General features: G+C 47.3%; 2 protein-coding genes across 5 annotated transcripts; one reads left to right on the forward strand and one right to left on the reverse strand.

Annotated features, from left to right (window-relative positions):
• The first annotated feature begins 67 nt into the window (after window positions 1-67).
• Window positions 68-7,400, forward strand: LOC135424621 (meteorin-like protein). 3 transcript variants are annotated; one of them, XM_064676054.1, is made up of 5 exons: window positions 68-1,040; window positions 1,249-1,340; window positions 3,014-3,423; window positions 3,785-3,844; window positions 6,287-7,400. In XM_064676054.1, exons 3-5 carry the CDS (start codon window positions 3,090-3,092, stop codon window positions 6,601-6,603), a joined length of 711 nt encoding a protein of 236 aa, XP_064532124.1. In that variant the 5' UTR covers window positions 68-1,040; window positions 1,249-1,340; window positions 3,014-3,089; the 3' UTR covers window positions 6,604-7,400. The 3 variants fall into 3 exon arrangements, with proteins under 3 accessions (XP_064532124.1, XP_064532125.1, XP_064532126.1); XM_064676055.1 differs by lacking the exon at window positions 68-1,040 and having other exon boundaries at window positions 1,232-1,340; XM_064676056.1 differs by lacking the exons at window positions 68-1,040; window positions 1,249-1,340 and adding an exon at window positions 1,356-2,130.
• A 1,455-nt stretch (window positions 7,401-8,855) lies between these two features.
• TRIM25 (tripartite motif containing 25) lies at window positions 8,856-18,521 on the reverse strand. Of its 2 annotated transcripts, none has more exons than XM_064676041.1 (9): window positions 17,784-18,521; window positions 16,583-16,678; window positions 15,947-16,180; window positions 15,325-15,484; window positions 14,624-14,701; window positions 14,169-14,249; window positions 13,459-13,485; window positions 13,010-13,120; window positions 8,856-12,309 (listed from the first exon to the last, which is right to left on the reverse strand). In XM_064676041.1, the coding sequence occupies exons 1-9, from the start codon at window positions 18,402-18,404 to the stop codon at window positions 11,789-11,791; spliced, it is 1,929 nt and encodes a 642-aa protein (XP_064532111.1). In that variant the 5' UTR covers window positions 18,405-18,521; the 3' UTR covers window positions 8,856-11,788. The 2 variants fall into 2 exon arrangements, with proteins under 2 accessions (XP_064532111.1, XP_064532112.1); XM_064676042.1 differs by having other exon boundaries at window positions 13,010-13,108; window positions 17,784-18,520.
• Window positions 18,522-18,735: the final 214 nt, after the last annotated feature.

Genomic DNA, 18,735 nt, shown 5'->3' on the forward strand with positions numbered 1-18,735 from the left:
ACTGCCTGGCTTTGCAAGGGCTGCAGCAGGATGAGACCAGGGATTTTAAAAACAAGATTGCATTTTGTTGAACTCCATGGCTGTGTTCCTGCTGGAAAGTCGAGGTGTTTCAAACCCCGATGCATGGGGAAGATTCTAGACAGCGTGGTAATGTCATTGGGAAGTAAATCTAACACTGGTAACATGCAGAGATTTGTCTCAGCGGCTGCTGGTTCATCTTTCACCCCTGGGGAGAAGGTGAGTTTGTGTGGCTTTAGAATAGATGTGGTTAAAGTGGTGTAGCCCCCCAGGCTTCAGCAGGGAGGTGAAATGTCCAGATTGTTCCTTCTCACCTCTGTTGTCAGTGATTTGGGATCTTAAAAACAGCTTGTGACCCTGCCCACTCTTTATTTAGTGTAAGGGGGAAAAGTCCTACAGATGTCCTACCTATAATGAGCAATTTCAAGTAAGAGTTCTAACAGGAGATGTTTTGGTGTCATGTGGTGGTAATAGAAACTGGAGATGGGGTGGGAAGGCTGCTGAGAGTAAGGCAGGAAAACCCACCGGGCTTTCCCCAGAAAGGGGAAATGCTGCTGCTGGAAGAAGTTCAGGGATCAAGTGGCTCAATGCTTTCTCCTGATGGCAGCAGATGGGTTAGTTTGGGCTTTTGGAAGTGAATAAATTTTCCTGTGGGGCCACTTTATCATAGTGTCAGTTCCCTCCCCAAGTCCACTCTGTTCCCCAGTCTCATTTGCACAAAAGAGAGAAGGGCTCTGGCCTCTCAGCTCCTGTATTATGCCACGATCAAACCTTTTAAAGAGTATTTGTGTGTTGTTTTCCATTCAAGATGGGGTCAGAGCATAGAGATTCTGCAGGGTTTTTTTTTTCTTAGATGGGTAAGACAATCGTTTCACAGAGCTTTCAGGATCGCTGGCACTAATGTATTTAAGCATCGAGGTTTAACACATTTTAAATGTTTTTAGAACTGCTGGAGTGAGCCGTGCACAGCACCAGCTTGAGCCACACTTTAGCCCAAGGTTGTGTGAGGAGTCAGAACACAGGTACGTGTGGGGAAGAACACAAGTCCTTAGCAAAGAGCAAATCAAGGCTGAAATTCTTCTTTGATAATAAAAGTAAAAATGTAAAGTATTTAGCGAATGAACAGAAAAGTGGTGGGGTGTGGGTTCAAGTATGATTCAAGGAGTCTAATGTTAGACAGTTGAGGGTCTAACAGGATATCTCCTCTGACAAATCTCTTTTCCTCTTCAGGAAAATCCCTCGCTGCAGAAAGGCAGCGGCCAAACTCTGCCTCTTCCCCTGTGCATCTGTGGGCAATGTGAGAACACGCTGGTAACCGCAAGGTAACAGATGGCCGGAGGGTCCCGGTGACCGCGGGCGCTGCGGCGCTGAGCGGGAACAAAGCCCCGCGGATCTGGGGATGTGCCACCCAGCCGTGCCCAGGGCCATTGTCCCCGCCCGGCCGCGAAATCCCGATTCCACGCTTAGGAGCTGCTTAAAAGAGCCTCGCTCTCCCAGACCTGCAAAAGAGCAGCTCCCCATGTCGTTCATTGAAAATATGGAAAGGGCAATGCATATAGAAATCTAATTATTGGCAGGCACAGCCCGGCTTTTAGCATGATAATCGTGGGCCCCGGAGCTTTCTTGTGCACGGACCCCGAAAGATAATCATGAAAACAAAAGTTAAAACTATTGAATTTCCATCACTCACTCAAAAGTTCGCTTTGATTATGTTGACACGATTTTTGTTTGTCCCTACGCGGCGACGAGAAACTGTTATTAATCACTTCTAAATATTTCAAAGACAAAGGGGGCTGCCCGGCCCGGGGGACGGAGAGGGGATGATGATGGGATGAAGGCTGATGGCGGGGTGTCCCCCGCCTGTGCTGGGGGGTTCTCCCCGAGCTGGCGGGGCGGGGGGAAGGGGGTCGGTGACGGGCTCGGCCGACACCCCCAGCCCACCCCCTTCCCTCCCGCCGCCCTTATAGCCCGGCCCGCGCCCGGGCGCTGCCGGCAGCCCATGGCCACGGTGCGGGGCTCGCCCGGGCTCCCGGCCCTGCTGCGGCTGCTGCTGCTGCTCGGGGCGGGCGGGTCGCGGCCGGGCACCGCCGATCGCTGCAGCTGGAGGGGCAGGTACGGGGGTACCGGGGTACGAGGGGCTGCGGGCACCGGGCGGACCCGCCCCGCGATCCGGGGGCTCCCGGGGAGGGAACGGCCCGTTCCAGCACCCGCGGGCGCGGCGCTGGCGCGTTTGCTTCGGTCGCTGACAGGAAAATCGGCGACAAATATTCTCGGTATTCTCAGGTGTTATATCCTTTCCCTCGACGTTTTGTTGGCTGTTTTCCTTTAATTAATTCCGCTATTGCGGATTTGATCCTCGTAAGCTGACTTCAGCAAAAGTAACTGTTCTGAAAGCGAGAGCTCGGGAGCAGGGCCAGCACGACGCTTTTCCATCGAAAGCATTTCCTTTGATTAATTTTTATGGGAAATATTAGAAATTATTTTGGAAATCTAGGTCTTTGAACCAAATTCTTTCAGGCGTAACGTCAGTGCTCATTGAGCAGCTCCCGCTGCGGGTCGGCGGCTCTCACCCCCGTCCTCTCACCGGTGGGATTTTCCGGACATCCGAGCACTGGCCAGCCCTGCCTCACGGAAAGGTTTGGAGCTGTTTAGCAGAGAGAAGTTGCCCTCTGACATTTCCCTGGATGCTGCAGGCATCCAAGCATGGATTTGCAGGCGGGCAAAAGGGGCTAAGCTCCTTCCCGCGCCCTCAGGTGCAGCCCCAGGTGTGAGCAATCCGTGTCTCCCCATCCCTCCCGCACGGTGCTGCAGCTGTGACCCGAGGGAAGGGAGGAAGGAACGCAGTGCAGCCGGAGGAAGCCAATTTAAGAGTCATTAGAAGCGAGTCGGTTGGCAGTAGGGTTTGTCTCTCTGGGCAGTGTGGTAGTGTTTTCCGGGATGTTTTGGCTGTGCTGTGGGCACGGTTAGTGACGGAGCGATGGTGTTGCCCTGGCAGCGGTTTGAGCCGGGAGCCGCGTTCCCGCGCCGTGGAGCAGGTCCATCTGCGCTGCACCGAGGGCTCCCTGGAATGGATGTACCCGGCGCGAGCCCTGCGAGTGGTCCTGGAGCCCAACCTGTCCAGTGCCCAGCACACCACCGTCTGCATCAAGCCCGCCAGCGACTTCCAGGGTGCCAACATCTACGTGGAGCGCGCCGGGCAGCTGCACCTGGTGCTGAGCGAGGCCGAAGGGGCTCGGCCCCACCACGTGTCCTGCTTCAGCGCCCACAGGCCGCAGCGAGTGGCCCTGTTCCTGCAGGCCAGCCCGCAGAGGGACATCAGCCGCCGCACCGCCAGCTTCCAGTACGAGCTGCTGAGCAACCAGAGCGCGGCCGGCCCCGACTTCAAAAAGATGGCCCTGGTGGAAGGTAAGAGCAGGGGCAGCCCCGGGGCTCCACTGCCAGGGCAGATCTAGGATAGCATTTGGTTTTCATTGGTGCATCCCTTGGGACAGAAGCTGTTCTGGGTTGAGGGGTTTGTCGCTGCAAGGGGGGTCCTGGTGGTGCCATCCCTGAGAACATCCCCTGTGCTTATTTCTTTGCTGTGGTTGCATTTGCACAACAAGAGACTTGGTTTGCATCTGATCATAATTCTCTCTGACCTAGTAGTTCTGCCTCATTTCCTTTCCTAATTCACCAGTCCTATATTATCTAATGTACATATTATTGTATAATAATGCATGTATATTATAGTGTTATAAATAACTAACTGGTCTGGTTTTTTTTCTAGCTATGTGCCGTCCTTGTGACAACGTGGAACTTCTTATGGCCATTTGCAGCAGTGATTTCGGTAAGCTGACTAAAGGAGAGTCATTCTGCCTTTCATTTTTATTGATTATTTGGATTTGTTTGCTACTTTTCTTCAAATAATGTCATGATTGTGCTCCCTGATCTGGGAAAGAAAATATCTGTGTGAAAAGGAATCTGAAGGGGGGGCAGGAGTGAAACCTGGAAGGGAGAAACTGGCTTGTTTCCTGCAAGCAGAAAGTTAAGATCTAAAACTGAACTGTGAGTAATTCTCACAGGTGTGAGCTGCTGGCTCTTAGGTGTAGACACTCATACACACAGGTTGTACATGCTTGGTGTGGTCATTTTTATTCCCTTTGTCTATGTTTCTTTTTATCCCAACTATGAATATGCTCTCTCTCTTCCCTCACAATTCACACACTTCTAGTTGTTTTTCTGCAAAGGCAGTGAGTTGTTTGTAGCTTAGTTAAAGACTTCAGGTGGTTTAAACTTCCTTCAGTGATGTCCTGGTTAGGTTTCATGCCTTATGAGAAAACAGAGCAGTTATAGTCCATAAGAAAAGAAATAATAAGAAATACTAATTTTATGATACCTTAGAGTTTTTTTCCTTTTTCTCTACTTGATAGTGCAATAGGATTTTTTTTTTCTTCTGAGTGGTTTGTCCATTTTATTCCCCTGTTTTTCCACACCCACATTTGTTCCTCTTCGATTGGGTCAAACAGCTAAAGCTGTAGAGCTGCCTCTCCACGTGGCCACAATTCCATTGCTGTAAATGCACCTACGTGAAAATAAAACTACAAATTCTGTTCAATGTTTACAAAACCCCACCAAATCACTGCTTCCCTACCCCGGGGTTGCCACACTGCAAAGCTGATAAAACCAGACACCGACATCACTGTGCAAATACAAACCCAGTGCAGAGCAGGCTTCCCTTGGGGTGCTCCTTAGCTGGTAATTTTTATTCTTCCTCTAAATTAATCGGTGCAATCCAGCCCGTTGTTTTTCCTTGATGAAGTCCCTGGTTCCCATGCGGGTGCTCTCCCTCGGAACAACCGGAGACTGACAGATGTGGAGGCCCAGGCACACAATGGGGGCACTTACACTCACAGCAGCAGCAGACCAGAAGAAATGGCCCTTTGAACTGACTCTATTTATGGCCTGACTTCCTTGCCCCGAGCCCACAAATCGCTATCATCGACTTTTTTGATTAGAGAAAATAGCTGCTAATGAAAGTGTAAATGACACTGGGAGTGAATGGGGGCTTTATAGTCCCCCTTGGGATGGGGGTCTTCAGTCACTGGGCCCTAAGCAGTGCAGGAGCAACTTGGAGCACCAGGAACAAGTGCATTATAGCTTGTCAATAGACTTGACTGCATCTGATTAAAAATGATCACACAAAGAGGGAGAGAGAGCAGAGACATCTGTTACACAAAATTCTGCATTCCCTTGGAAAATCTAATTAAATGAGGAAGTTCTTGGGGGCTTCGGAAATAAGTTTATTCTGCATCTTGGGTTGTTGAGTTTTCTGTACCCAAATGAGTGAGTTCTGTGGCAGGAGGGTGGTGATGTACCCATTGCTTTGCAAACCTCTAATTTGCTGAAGAGCTCGTGGCTCAAATGGTGGCCTGTTTCTGAGCCTTCTATGGATGTGGCATTGAAACTAACTTAATTAGTAGAAGCATAATTGATTGCTGTGAAAAATGGGGGCAGTGACATTGAGAAAGATGGATTCAGGACAGCAAACACCTGTCAGATGGAATGTTTTATTCTTCATGTGGTTGATGCAAAGGATGCTTTCAGTCAGAGACTGTGGCTTCTTGTGCTTCCCTTCCAGCTAGGATTCTTCTGGGAGAAGAAGGTACGTGTATGCTATGTGATTTTTGAAATAAGGCTTCAAATAAAGTCGCTTTAGGAGTTCTGAATGTTGTTCATCATCTCCCAAAGTGTCATTTGGAGGATGGATGACATTTTCTTTTGAGTGGAAAAAAACACCAAACCTTTAAATGAAAAAAAAAAATTTAAAAGCTCTCGCTTCCTTCAAGTCATATTCTGATTTTTCTTGGATTAACCTCTGTTAGTGGTGTGCAAGGAAAAGCTCCAGAGTCCCTTGGAGTCAGTAAGGAAGGCAGCCTGTGATAGTCATTGTCTTGGAACACAGAGCGGAGAAAGCGAATCCCTGAACCAGCCTCTTTTCATGTGCTTTTTAATCCTTCACTACTTTTCATTATCAAGCAAGATAGATGCTTTGTCTTCAATGTAGCTGGTTTGAGTAGTCATAAAGCACAATTCCAAGGACATAGCACTGTCTGTGTAGGGATCCCCTGGGCAAAGGATGCAATACAAGCTCAGAAATGTGTCCACGTGTAGGTGGGAGGTGTAAAAACTGCCCCGCTCCTGCTCTCCAGTTATTTCATTCAGTGAGCTCCTGGTACCTGAGCTGCTTCCCTGCTGCTCCATAACCAACTCCTGTCTTCCTCACATCCAGTGGTGAAGGGATCCATCCGAAACGTTTCCCACGACTCAGAGAACCACATGTCCCAGGTGGATGTCAGTGTCCAGAGAGTCTACAGGCAGAAGAACAGGATTTTCCAGCAGGATGAAGGGAGTGGGGAGTGGAGAGGCCCAATCCGAACCCTGCTGCAGTGCAAGGTGAAGAAGGGAGGTGGAGATTTCCTCTTCACTGGGAATGAACACTTTGGGGAAGCCTGGCTGGGCTGTGCCCCTCGCTTTAAGGATTTCATGGTTGTTTATCGAGCTGCCAGAGAAAGAGGAGCCAACCCCTGTGAGTTTGAGCTCAACTGACAAACAGAGACACTGTTGTTGAGAGCTCAGTTTTCAGATACTGAACCTGGAGCAGAGTTAAAACCCAGGACTGAAGCTGACAATTCCACCCAAACTGGGAGCTGGAGAATTCCCTGAGGATAATGGCTCTGTGAGCCCTGTGAACTCTTTTAACTCCCATTAGTTTCTCCTTCTACAAATTGTCATTGTCTCACAAAATAACTGTGAATTTTGAAGAGATTGTCTTTGGGGGGATTAGAAAGCAGCTTGTGCCCAGGATTACAAAATTCTAAAATGTTTTGCTCTGTCTACATGCAATGTGCTTTTTCTCCAGATATTTTTCTCCTCCCCAATCTCTACTTGATTTCTTTTCCTTTACAGGCGAATGTGGAAACTCTCTCTAAGCTGGGGGAGTAGGAAACCACCCTTGAGGGGAAAAAAAAAAAAATCCCCAAGAACTACTTCCTTTTTAAAATGGAACATAGGTGCTGTAAAAAGTATGTTTTCTTTTCTTACACTGAAAGACACTAAGGAGCTTAATATAAGCACAGACAAAATACAACTAACTTGACTTCTGAAAGTTCTGTTGAACTGATTTAGAATCAAGAGTTGCTCATGATGGTGTTTTCACCTAAATTATCTGCCTCTTTTCAATTAGCTTTCATTATTTGAACCGTGGCTCCTCCCACCCTCCCTCAGTGCTTTGGCCAGGCTCCCATAATTGCCTGTATTTTATGTAAATGGAATTGCTACACCGTAAAATGATATACAAATGTGTCTACCACATAGAGCCCAATAAATGGTGTGAATAAACCCATTATTTCCCGTGTAACAGCATCTGATTGCAGCCTGGGAAACACGGGGCTGACAGATGTGAGCCCGTGACAAGGCCTGCAAAAATCTGAATGAGGAGCCCTCTGACAGGCCACAATTAATTGACTTTTGAAATGACTCCTTTTTTTTTTTTTCCACAGTTCTACTTGGCTGAGCAAGATTCACAAATTGCTGTCTTGAACTTTTTAATGGGACAAAATAGCTGCCAATGAAAGTCTAAATGACATGAACTTTGAATGGGAGTCGTACAATGGCCACGCCGTGACATGTTTTTAACTGACATATTGATTATTTGAGAAGTAGCAGCCACTTAATTGGGAGGGAATGGGGAAGGGGGGAACAAATGGGAGGGAGTCAGAGGACTGGGTATAGAAATACAGGGTGTTAAACAGTAGCCAAATATAGTTTTATTAAAATAGGGAGCATCCTGATAAACACTTTCACGTGTTTTCCCAGAGAGTACAATTTGGAGTCCAAGTCAGTTTTTCTTTTTGCTGTGAAAAAGTGTTCACAAAGCTAAATCCAGAGGAAATGTCATTAGCAAGGAAGAAAATAGACCTTGTATGAGCAATGAGCCTGCTGACTTCCTGAGGATCTCAGTACTTGCTCAAGACCCAGGCTGTAGTCACAGTCAAGTTTATATGGGCTTAAAATATCTATTTATCTGGCTTTGGAAACTGAGACCAAGCTCTGACAGACCTGATTGACCTCCTAATCCCAGGGCCATCATGGTTAGTGAAGATGAGGATTTTTCCTCCCCTAGTTTTTGCTGGTTTGTTGTTTTGTGTTATGCTGATCAAGAAATACTGTTTGAATCTCTGGGAACTCTTTGGAGAAGAACTGACTTGGAGAACTTTAAGTGGAAAAGGAAATGCTGAACTTGTTTTGTGGATGTCTTTGTTTGGGCCGATTTTTAAACATATTGAGCCACCAGAACAGCTCCCTCCTGAGCTGTTTTCCACTGGCCACGTGGGGAGGCAGCAGCCTGCAAACCACCCTCCCTTTAGTTTGATTTCACTGGGTAATGTTGGGAATCATCACCCATTGCTGCTTCTGGGTGTACCTTAAGTGGGCAGATGCTGGACATCACCTGAGGGTTTTTTAAGCAATTCCACACTGAGTCCTTAGTTGTTCCTCTTCCTCCAGCTGATGACCACGTTTTTGTTTACTTGAAAAGGTTCCAGTTTTGTTTACTGGTCAGGATGTTCCCCTTCTCATCAGCTGGTAATGGGTGTGTAGCTCAGGGGAAGGAGATCTAGGACAGCATTAGACAGCCCAGAGGACACCACAGCCTCTGCAACTCTCCTCTCTTACCCACTTCTTGTATAACTCAGGGAATTATGCAGTAAAAGACCTGTTATTTGTACTCTGCTATGTCTTCCCTTCTGCCTCCCTCACTGCTTTGCTTCAACTCTGAGCACAGAACAAAACATTGAGAGTTGGGGTTTACTGTCAGTATTTATTGAATTCAAACTATCACAGTTCACCAGTCAGCTCCTGCAGCAGTTACAGGCCAGGGACCAGATGGCATAAAATCCATGTTGGTGGCCCTGGTGGGGACACCTGGGTGACACAACTACATGGAATAACCATACACATACTGAAGTACTTGGCTGATACATCAATCCAACCAACAGATAACTACATAAGCGTTTCTTTTTCTAAATACAATGTTTTTCTGATGTGTTTCATTGAAGAAAAGATTAAATTTAAACAGATTAGTTTATTTTTCAGTGAGCAACTGTTTCTTGATTTACTCTCTTGATTTACTTTGATTGATTTGTACATTAAAATGCCAATCAATCCACATCCTCATGGTGTTATTGACACCAGAATTAGTTCTATATCTAGACTGGGTAAGTTGGGTTCTTCATAGTATTAACAAGAGAAGTACAATTAAAATATATGCTTCTACAGGTGTTTTGTTTAAAACCAGTATTGCTTTGATAGTTACTGCCTAAGTACAACCACTTCAGTTGTGTTGAAAAGGTTTTTGAATCATCACTTATTATGCTGTAACTAATATTTTTCTTAATATTATATCACCCTAATGTTTCAATATATCCAAGATATCTGAAGCTAACCAAGAGTTTTCAGAAATCCAGCGATTCCATTACATATTTCTGATTTCATTCCAAACTAACAGAATTTCCTTCTATGATTTCTAGTCATTCATAGCACTAAAGAAAGCAAGAAATAGGACCAGGAGTACAGTGGCAGGCTTGTTTCACTGCCTCGTAATCCAGGACACCTTCTGTCTTCCATACTGTTGGTCATTCACCAATGTCACATTTCAAGAATTCCCACCTTGTCCAGAATAAAAGCTGCTCTTGACTTTGGGTGTCACTCCAGACTGTGGCTACAGAAGCCCAAAGACTTAGAGGTCAGTACTGACACCCCTTTTAACTCAAGAGGCAACAGAGAATGGGGACCTTCTCCACTGCACAGACCTTTGTCCCAAGGGGACAGAGTATCTTTCAGCACCTACAAGTGGATCTGCAGCCCGTGGCACTGCCAAGCAGATAAAGGATTTCTCAGAGGCAACTGCTCTTGTCCCTCAATGCTGACAAACTGGAAGGGCAGAAAACCCAGTCTGTCATTCATTGTTGGCTCCCAGCAGGACATATCCTCCCTCCACACCTTTTAAAGACTTCTGCTTAGGTTGGTAGTTTCAGTGCTGACTGTGCTTTGGAGAGTGGAGACCCTTGAAATAGTACAACTGCTCCAGAGACAGCTGTGGCACTTTTAGATCCACCATCAATTCCATATCCTATCCTGGCCAAAGAAATGGAAGAAATCAAACTTATGCTATCCTTGACAAAGTACCAAGAGTTTACAAGCCAAGTGAAAACAGAGACACCAAGCCCTGAAAGTCTCTCTCCAAAGCACTTTGGCTAATGTGGAATGTATCAAAGAGGGTCTTTTAAGCCTTCTAACAATTCCCTGCCAAACTGCCAGCAGTGGCTTTGTGTTCTGTTTCACCAAGTCCCACAAGGGGAGTTTTACAAATCAAAGTCCAGGAAGTCTCTCATGTGAGCTTCCCTGTTCTTCATGGGATTCAAGAAATAGGAGCTACCACAGTAAGCCCAGAGGCATCAACAAGATACAGACCCAATAACTATGAGATCCAAGTACCTTGATTGCCTACAGATTGAAAGTAGGAAGTACAGATTCCTCTGTACACAGAACTTCTGAAGACATATCACAACCCAAAGCAAAGAACACCAGGAAAATTAAAAATCCATCCCAGTAGGAATGGATGTATATTCTCCTTTGTGCTAATTCCCTGCATGTTTCAAAGGACTCACCTGTCTGCCCACAGGCTTCATGCAGAGAAGAAACAGCATTTTCTAGGTCCTGTGCACATGTCTTGAGACTCCTCAAATCAGAGTCCCAAAACCATACAAGAAATCCAGCTTCTACCACCTAAACAACTAAAGATACACCAGCAGAGAATATCCCACCTCACAAAGAGGAAAAGCTTTATGACAGAAGACCCTGCTTTAAGCAAACAGCAGATTTATGCTCCATATGCAAGCCAAAAATGCACCCCCTGAACTCCTCAGCACACAAAAAAACCCCCAACACTAAAGAGCCTTCAGTGTGAAGATGTGAAGCATGTTCTGGGTCAGCAGATGAGACAGAATACTTCATCCCCTAAACTGTGTTATCACAGGACACACATCACTGCTCTGCAGGATGTCTTCCTGAAGACTCTCTGGTGTATTCCCAGAGTCAATGTCATTTATTCCTTGGTGATTTTAACACCATTTCTTTCCCATCAACTCTAAAAGTCTCTGCATTTCCATTCTGATGAGATCTGTCATATTGGCTTTTACAACTTTGTGCCATAAGACCTGGACTTACTGATTTCAGTAGCTCTTTCTGTAGCATCTCATGGAGTCATACACTGAGAACCTGTGTATGAAGAACAGTCTGTGTATAGACAAAAAGGCAACACTGAGAGCTCCCTCAAAGCCTGGAACCTGAATTTGTCAAGGAATTCTTCCTGTTTCTTTCTCAAAGGGGTTATAGTTACCTGTGGAACACATTAATTCTGGGGCTCCTTTACAGGCAACCACAAAAGCCACAGCAGCTACTGAAGAGATTTAACAATGGTTCATACCATGACTTTGATTTTAGGGCAATCAAAGTCTTTGCAAAACCTTTCATTGTAGTTTTTACTATCATCAGCATTTTGCTAAATCACTCTCTAAAGGCTTCACACCAAAGAATCGGCAGATTTCCCAAACTGCTTAAAAGAGCTAATAATTTTTGCCTCAAACAATCAATCTTTGAGACTTTGGGTTTGATTACGTGCATATAAGTACTTAGGTGAACTAAACTAAGATAGGAGACCTTGCTGTTTCATTTAAAGGAGAGAGAGCACAGTGCCACTGGAGAACAGCCAGAAGGCAGGGTACAAGGCCTCGGTGAACTGGGCTTTGAATTTATAGATCAAGTTGTGCTTCTCCCCCACTGCCATGAAGATCACAAAGCCCCCCTCGCAGTGGAGCAGCACCCCAATCCTGGTGGCCTTTGTGCTGGGTAAGCACTTTTCAATGTCATCGTGCCAGGATGATATTTTGTTGTTGAGCCACTCGATGCACCAGGAGCTGCTGTTCCTGCCCAGGCGGCTCTCGGGGCCGTGCCGGGCCATGCTGCCGTAGCACACCCCGATGCCACAGAAGCTGTTCTGCTGCAGCTCCACCTCCCAGTAGTGGATCCCCCTCTTGAAGCACTGGAACCCCAGGACCTGGCGGAAGTCGGTGAAGCGCTGAGGGTGGGGGTTGTAACCCCTGAAGTTGTCTGAGACGGACATCCTGGTGTAGTTCTCAGACAGCATCACGTTGTTATGAGCTGTGTTGTAATCCAGGGTGATTTGAGCAGTATCTGCAATGACATGAATCATGTGAAGGTACTGAAGAGCAAGGCACTTTTTTTTATTTATCCTGTCCTGCCCAAGCACTTGTTCCCATGCTTGTTCATCTCCCAGCTCTGCTCTCCTCCTCAGTGCAGGCAGTTCTGAGGGCCTCAGTAAAACCTTCTGGGTTTAACTGCAGCTCCATGTTACACAGCAGGCAAATGGAGGGCGAGTTTCCTTCCTTCCTGCATCCCCATGGCATTCTTTCACCACCCAAATAAATGCGGTAAAAAGAAGGGGATCTTTGATCTGGCAGCAAAAGGTATACCCATGTTGTACAGCATCTTAACAAGGCATCCTGAGCTCACATAAAAGCCTCCATTTCATTAAAAAAAAAAAATCAGTGCATTACACCATATTTCTAGGCTACCCTGATGCCATCATTTTGGAGGAAACCAAAGCCATTACTTAGAAAACTTCATTTATCTTCATAAAGATACACAAATACTGGAGACAAATTGGATTCATCTGGCAAAAGAACTATTTAGAAAACTCCTGCCCCTTTTTCCTCCAAAAATTTCCTTCATTTGTAACAACTAGCTGATGGCCTATTAAGCTAACAAAACCTCCTCAGAAGTATTTCTGTTAGGTAGCTACAGAGGACACATAACACCAGTGCAATAAAAGCAGAAAGTTCATCTTTAAGTAGTGTAATATTGAGTGTCTTACACTGCAGAAGCTCCTCTCTGGATTTCTTCAGAAAGCTGGCAATAAGCTCTTTAGTTGCAGCAGCAGCAGCAGTTGCAGTTTTTGGTGCTGTGGTTGGTGCTGTGGTTGGTGCTGTGTGGACAGAAGAAAAGAGAGTTTGGCCAGTTGGGAAAGAAACCCTGCATGTTTAACACACCACCACAGACACACTCAGGTTGGAGCATGTCTGGTTTAGCCTCCTGCTCCACACCAGGTTAACTTCAATATTAGCTCAGGTTATTCCCCATCCTGTCAGGTTTTGAAAATCCCACTGTCTCTGTACAACCTCTATCAGTGTTTGATCACTCTGGTGATCATTACACCAACACTATTGACCAACACTCAATTTACCAACACTAATGACCATCTGCTTATCATTTTAAGAGCTGTCAATGCAAATTAGAATAAGCATGCTGAAAGTTTGGACTTACCAACTTTAGCAGGTTTGGTTTTCTCCTCTGGAGGGGGAAAAAGAAAAAGTAGACTGTGAGTTCTACTGGGAATGAAAAGCCCCTGATAAGATTGTGTCAGCTGTAACACCATTGTCACAGCTCCTCTGAAGCTGCAGCAGTGGATGGAGCTGACAGTCCAGCATGCTGAAGCCAGGTACAAATACACCCACACCAAAAAGCTGCACGGGAAACACAACCTGCTATTTGCCTCCTATTTCCAGAGTCATAGGAAATATGACCCTGGAATATTTCTCTCCTCCAGGATGCTGCACGTTCAGGCAAGTGGCAACACACCTGTTCCCATGAGGCACAGACTATTCCTTTTCTTTTTACAACAGAACTTCAGTGCAGCAACAGGAGCTACAAGTCTATTAAACTCCATCTTCCCCAACAGACCCCACTGAGTGCTCCACACCCAGGACTTGTGAATGGAAAGGACCCTTTGTCAAGAGCTCTGTGGGAGTAACAGAAGTGGTTTCTTAACACTTGGATTTATTTCCAAAGGAAAATATGAAAGATCTTCCAAACAGACTACAGTGCCCATTAATGCTGGTATCTGGAATAAAACAGCACTGAAAGGCCCCAGTATAACCTGCCACAAAGACTTCTCTCCATCCCCCCAGCCCTACACTGTAGGCAAGATGTGGCCAGCAAAATGTTTGAGTAAGGCTCCTTTAATCACCACTTACTGGTATTTGCCTTCTCCTGCGGAGTGGCTGGAGTGTGGGAAAGGGTTCTCTCTTTGTGGGAACGATCTTGTGAGGGAGCACCTAAAACAACAGAACATGAACAGCCCATAAGCAGAATTCAATACGTACAAATCCACCAAACAAGCCAAGAGGTGTTTGGTACAAATTAAAAAACCCTGAAAGAACCAGAGGGTGGGGAAGCTCTGCTTTGCTTTACAGCCTACACTGACACCACTACAGGCTGATGCACCACTGTACCTGTGCAGTTCACTGCTTTCCAGCTCACAAGGCATCCATCACTAAACATCCCAAAGCACCCTCCCTTTCCCGTGCCAAGGTGCTCATAGAGATAATCTCTGCATCACCACTACAGCAAACAGCTCTTGGGTAACTGCTTGAACTCTTATTTATTTGTAAAACCATAGTTAGGAGAGGATGATTTCTTTAGTACTTACGTAGTTGATGAGGCCTTCTTCCAACAGGGGTTTTGTCTCTAGGAGCCACTGGAAGGCCCACAGTTTTCCCAGGTGTGGCTGCAATGGCAATATTTTACATTATGGTTGGTATTGCCAGTACACAGAAATGCACAGTAACTACAAAGAAAGGCGTGAGGACATTTTTCAGTCTTATTTATCCGTTATGTGAATAGAACTGAAGGGACACTCAGCAGAGATGGAAAGTGCATCCCCATGCCCCAGTCCAAAAGACAGTTTTGCTTAACCCAGTAAATAGGACTCACACAATCAGCACCTTGACAGTTGGGTAACCCAAGTCCTGTCACTCTAAAGAGTTTCACATCTCCCCTCAAATCTATGTCCTAACCACATCCAAGCCTGCTACATAATGACACCATAAATTACTCTAGGGAAGAAAGGCTGGGCTGTGCCAGAAGGGTGTAGGATCATGATACTCATCAACTTATCCAATTACAGATAACAGTGAAGAGACACTGGCATGTTTTGTCTCCCAATTTAGCCCACACTGTGATGGTTTTGTGTGGAAATGGAGGGAGGACTGCAGAGGTTGGAAGACATAATTTACATTAACCAACTGTATTTGTTGCACTTTTTTTTTAAATTACATTTGGAGAGGGAAGATCCCTCATATGAGCTCACAGCCAAAGCAGAAAATGCCAGTTTTCTCAGTGATACAGTACCTTCTGCTTTTCTCTCCTTATACTGAACCGCTGCTGCAAGTTTCAGTGTTTCTCTGAGGCTAACAGCAAACTTATAAGTGGAATTCATCACATTTTGGTCCATTTCAACCACAGGAACGAAAGCCTCTTTTGGTGATGTTCGTTGCAGTGCTACTGCTCTCTGAAATGACAGATGGAAGATTTGGGCAGACCGCCTTGCGTAGCACATACCTTAAAATATAACCAGGTTATTTTAAATGGCACAAAGGCTACAGTTGGACACAACCCAGGGCAAAATTTCAGCAGCAGCCCACATGCCTTAATTCCCAACTGATATCTGAAACAATGAGAAGGATCTGGACAGAACTGCAGCACCTCCTGGAGGTGAGTTCTCTCGCCCGCTGGCCCCTCTGTTTGTGGCAGAGGTAGTGGCTGAACTGGGGGAGTTTCAGACACCATTCCAGTGTTCTTTCACTCATATTTGTGTACTCATTGGTACATCCTTTCATAGCAGGTTCTTGCACACAACTGCAATACCGTTTGACTGAAAGTGTCTGGAGAGCGGGATGACCACAGCAGGTTTTTGTGATTCTGCATTCTAGAAACATGAAGAATTGGATTCACATTTAAAGGACATTAATACCTTCATAAACAGAACGTCATCGCTTTCAGTCAGTGCCGTCTCAATCTGATCTCTGAGAGACTGAATTTCATTCTTCTTCTTTCCCAGAACACCGTAAATATAATCAAACTTGTTCCAGACTCTCTTTTCTTCATCTGCAATTGCTTTCATGACCTCATTTTCTCTTTCTTCAATTATAGCTTTAATTTCAGAAAACTCACTTCTGATCAAATCCTTCTTTCTGGAAGCTGTCTCCTGGAGCAGACAAGAGCAGACAGACACTGGTTTCAAAAGAACAGTTTGTGAACAAAGTACTCTTACTGCTACTGCACAAAAACCTTTCAGGAACATTTAGGCTTCTCTTACTTGAAACAGGAAATAGAAGAGCTGAGTATTTCTGTGTAGCTTGTAAAGAAAACTGCTTCACTCGCAAGGAATGGGGGCATTAAACACATAGTGCCTGGTTTACTCCCATATCCCACAGAGCTGCCTGGCCCTGCCAAAATGCCTCTTTTCTGTTCCTTCCTAATAACATCTTCTTCTGCCAGTTTAACCTCAGTACTACAGCCGTTGTCACGAGGGCACAATCACCAACACCACACAGTGGCCAGCGTGTGCCAAGCAACCCGACAGCACTTTGAACAGTTACCCACTTACAGCAGATTGGCTTTGGTTGGTTTTCACAGTGCTCATTGCCTGAGCAGCTCTTTCACTCTGATTATTCAGCATCATGAGTTTCTTCTTCAGCATCACCTGCAATAGGAGAGATCAGAAATTATGTCAGAGAAGCACTTGCATTGGGTCACACTCACTGAATAAGAATCATGTTCACAGAAAGTTTTAAATAATCTTGCAAGCATTTAGTACCAGCAGTTCAAAACCTATTTCTCCTGAAACCTCCCAGGATGTAGAAGTACTGTCCTGCATATATGTGCCTTGTGGCACCCACACCCTCCCTGCAGCTCCACCTCTCCCAGAAGCAAGATGCACACTGTTGACTCACTCTCTTGATAAGGACTGAGTGCTTTCAGCAGTTCACATGCTAAGAATAAATGTTAGCTCTCAGGCTGGGCTTTGGGCACAAAGTTAATGCTACCGTTCACCCCTCTCACTTTGAGAATTTTATCACTCAGGTGTGAGTTACCTGTTCCTTTAGCTCAAGATGCTGCTAAGCTCAGTCAGGGGTGAGTTCTGCAGGAAAGCTGTACACTCACTCACCAAACAGATGGGAGTTTGGCCACCTGAACTTTTCAGGCATGCTTTACTCAACTACCCTTCAAGTTTCAGCTGCACTGTAAGATATGAAGGCCAGGCTTCCACTCTCTGAATCTCCTTCTGGCTGGAGAAGAGCACTTCTATGTGCTGGAGATCTCCCTAGGCTACTTTTATAATTCTTTGAGTCTTAAAAAGATACACAGGGCAATGTCTGTCCACAGCCACTCAGGTCAGCCTGTGAGAAGGCGACGCAGTGAGCCCTGGCAGCAGAGGAGGCTTGGAGTTCTGGATGACACCAGGAGTGTGGGAGACCTCACTGGTCAGCCCAGCCCAGCCCAGGAGCTGGCAATCAGCCCCATGACAGCACCTTCCCAGAACCCTGGCCCTTGAGCAACATCTTGGAGAAAGGAGGAAAATGCAAGGAATGACTCTCTCATTGGAGAGAGGAGGAAAACACAAGGAATCAATCTGAAGATGTGCCTGGGAGGGAGATAACAGTCTGCCAAGGCCAAATGCAAGATTTACAGTCCAAGTCTTGGTCCAGCCTCCCCCTCGCTCTCCCTGAAGGAGAGAAGGGAGGCTCCAGGGTGTCCCTGGGAGGATGTTCCAGCCCCGGAGAGCACCAGACCCCGCAGCTGCTCACCTGGGCATTGGCTTTAGCCTCCTCCAAGGGGCTGGTGTGGCACACCTTGTGCCCGAGCAGGCACAGGGAGCAGATGCAGCTGCCGTGAATGCTGCAGAAGAACTCGAAGAGCCGGTTGTGCGAGGGGCACTTGCGGTACTGGAGGTCTCTCAGGGGCGGGCAGAGCTGGTGGTCGCGGAAGGCGGGGCTGTCGCGGTGCGGCCGCAGGTGCTCGGCGCAGAAGGACGCGGTGCAGGTCAGGCAGGTCTGCACGGCCGGCGCCTCCCGGCAGCTGTCGCAGTACACGGGGGGCTCCTCCGCCTCGCACTTCGCCGCCCCTCCATCATCCTCCTCCTCCTCCTCCTGCTCCTCACCCCCGGCCCCGGCGCGGCCCTGGAGCTGCTCCACCACCCGGCACAGCACCGTGTTCTTCTGCAGCTTCGGGCGGACCGCGAAGGTGGCGCGGCACTGGGGGCAGCTGAACCCCTCCGACAGCCCGGCCCAGCTGAGCTCCAGGCAGGCGGCGCAGAAGTTGTGGCCGCAGGGCACCGTCACGGGGCTGCTGAAGAGGCAGAGGCAGATGCAGCAGGTGAGTTCCTCCTCCAGCCCCGCCAGGCTCAGCTCCGGCTCCAGCGTCGCCATCGCCGCGTCCGCCGCTGCTCCGAACAGCCAGAAATGAAACTGGGGATGGAGAAACGAAACCGGGTCTGGAAAATCGAAACTGGGGCCGGGGCTTTCCGGAAAATTGCGTGTCCCGTCCCCGCCCGATGGGAGGGGCAGCACCCGCCCGTCCCCCGGACCGGGCAGCCCGGGGTACTGCGGACTCTGCCCCGGGATGGGCACGGGGGAGCACCGGGACCGGCCGCCCGCGACCCCCGGGCTGAACTCACACCCCTCCACGCACCGGGGCCGCGGGTGGACCGGGTCGAGGGGCTCCGGGGCGGGGGGTCGGGGCAGGGTCACTCACCGCGCC

Source organism: Pseudopipra pipra, chromosome 19 (genome assembly GCF_036250125.1).
Source record: "Pseudopipra pipra isolate bDixPip1 chromosome 19, bDixPip1.hap1, whole genome shotgun sequence".
NCBI classification, from domain to species: Eukaryota; Metazoa; Chordata; class Aves; order Passeriformes; family Pipridae; genus Pseudopipra; species Pseudopipra pipra.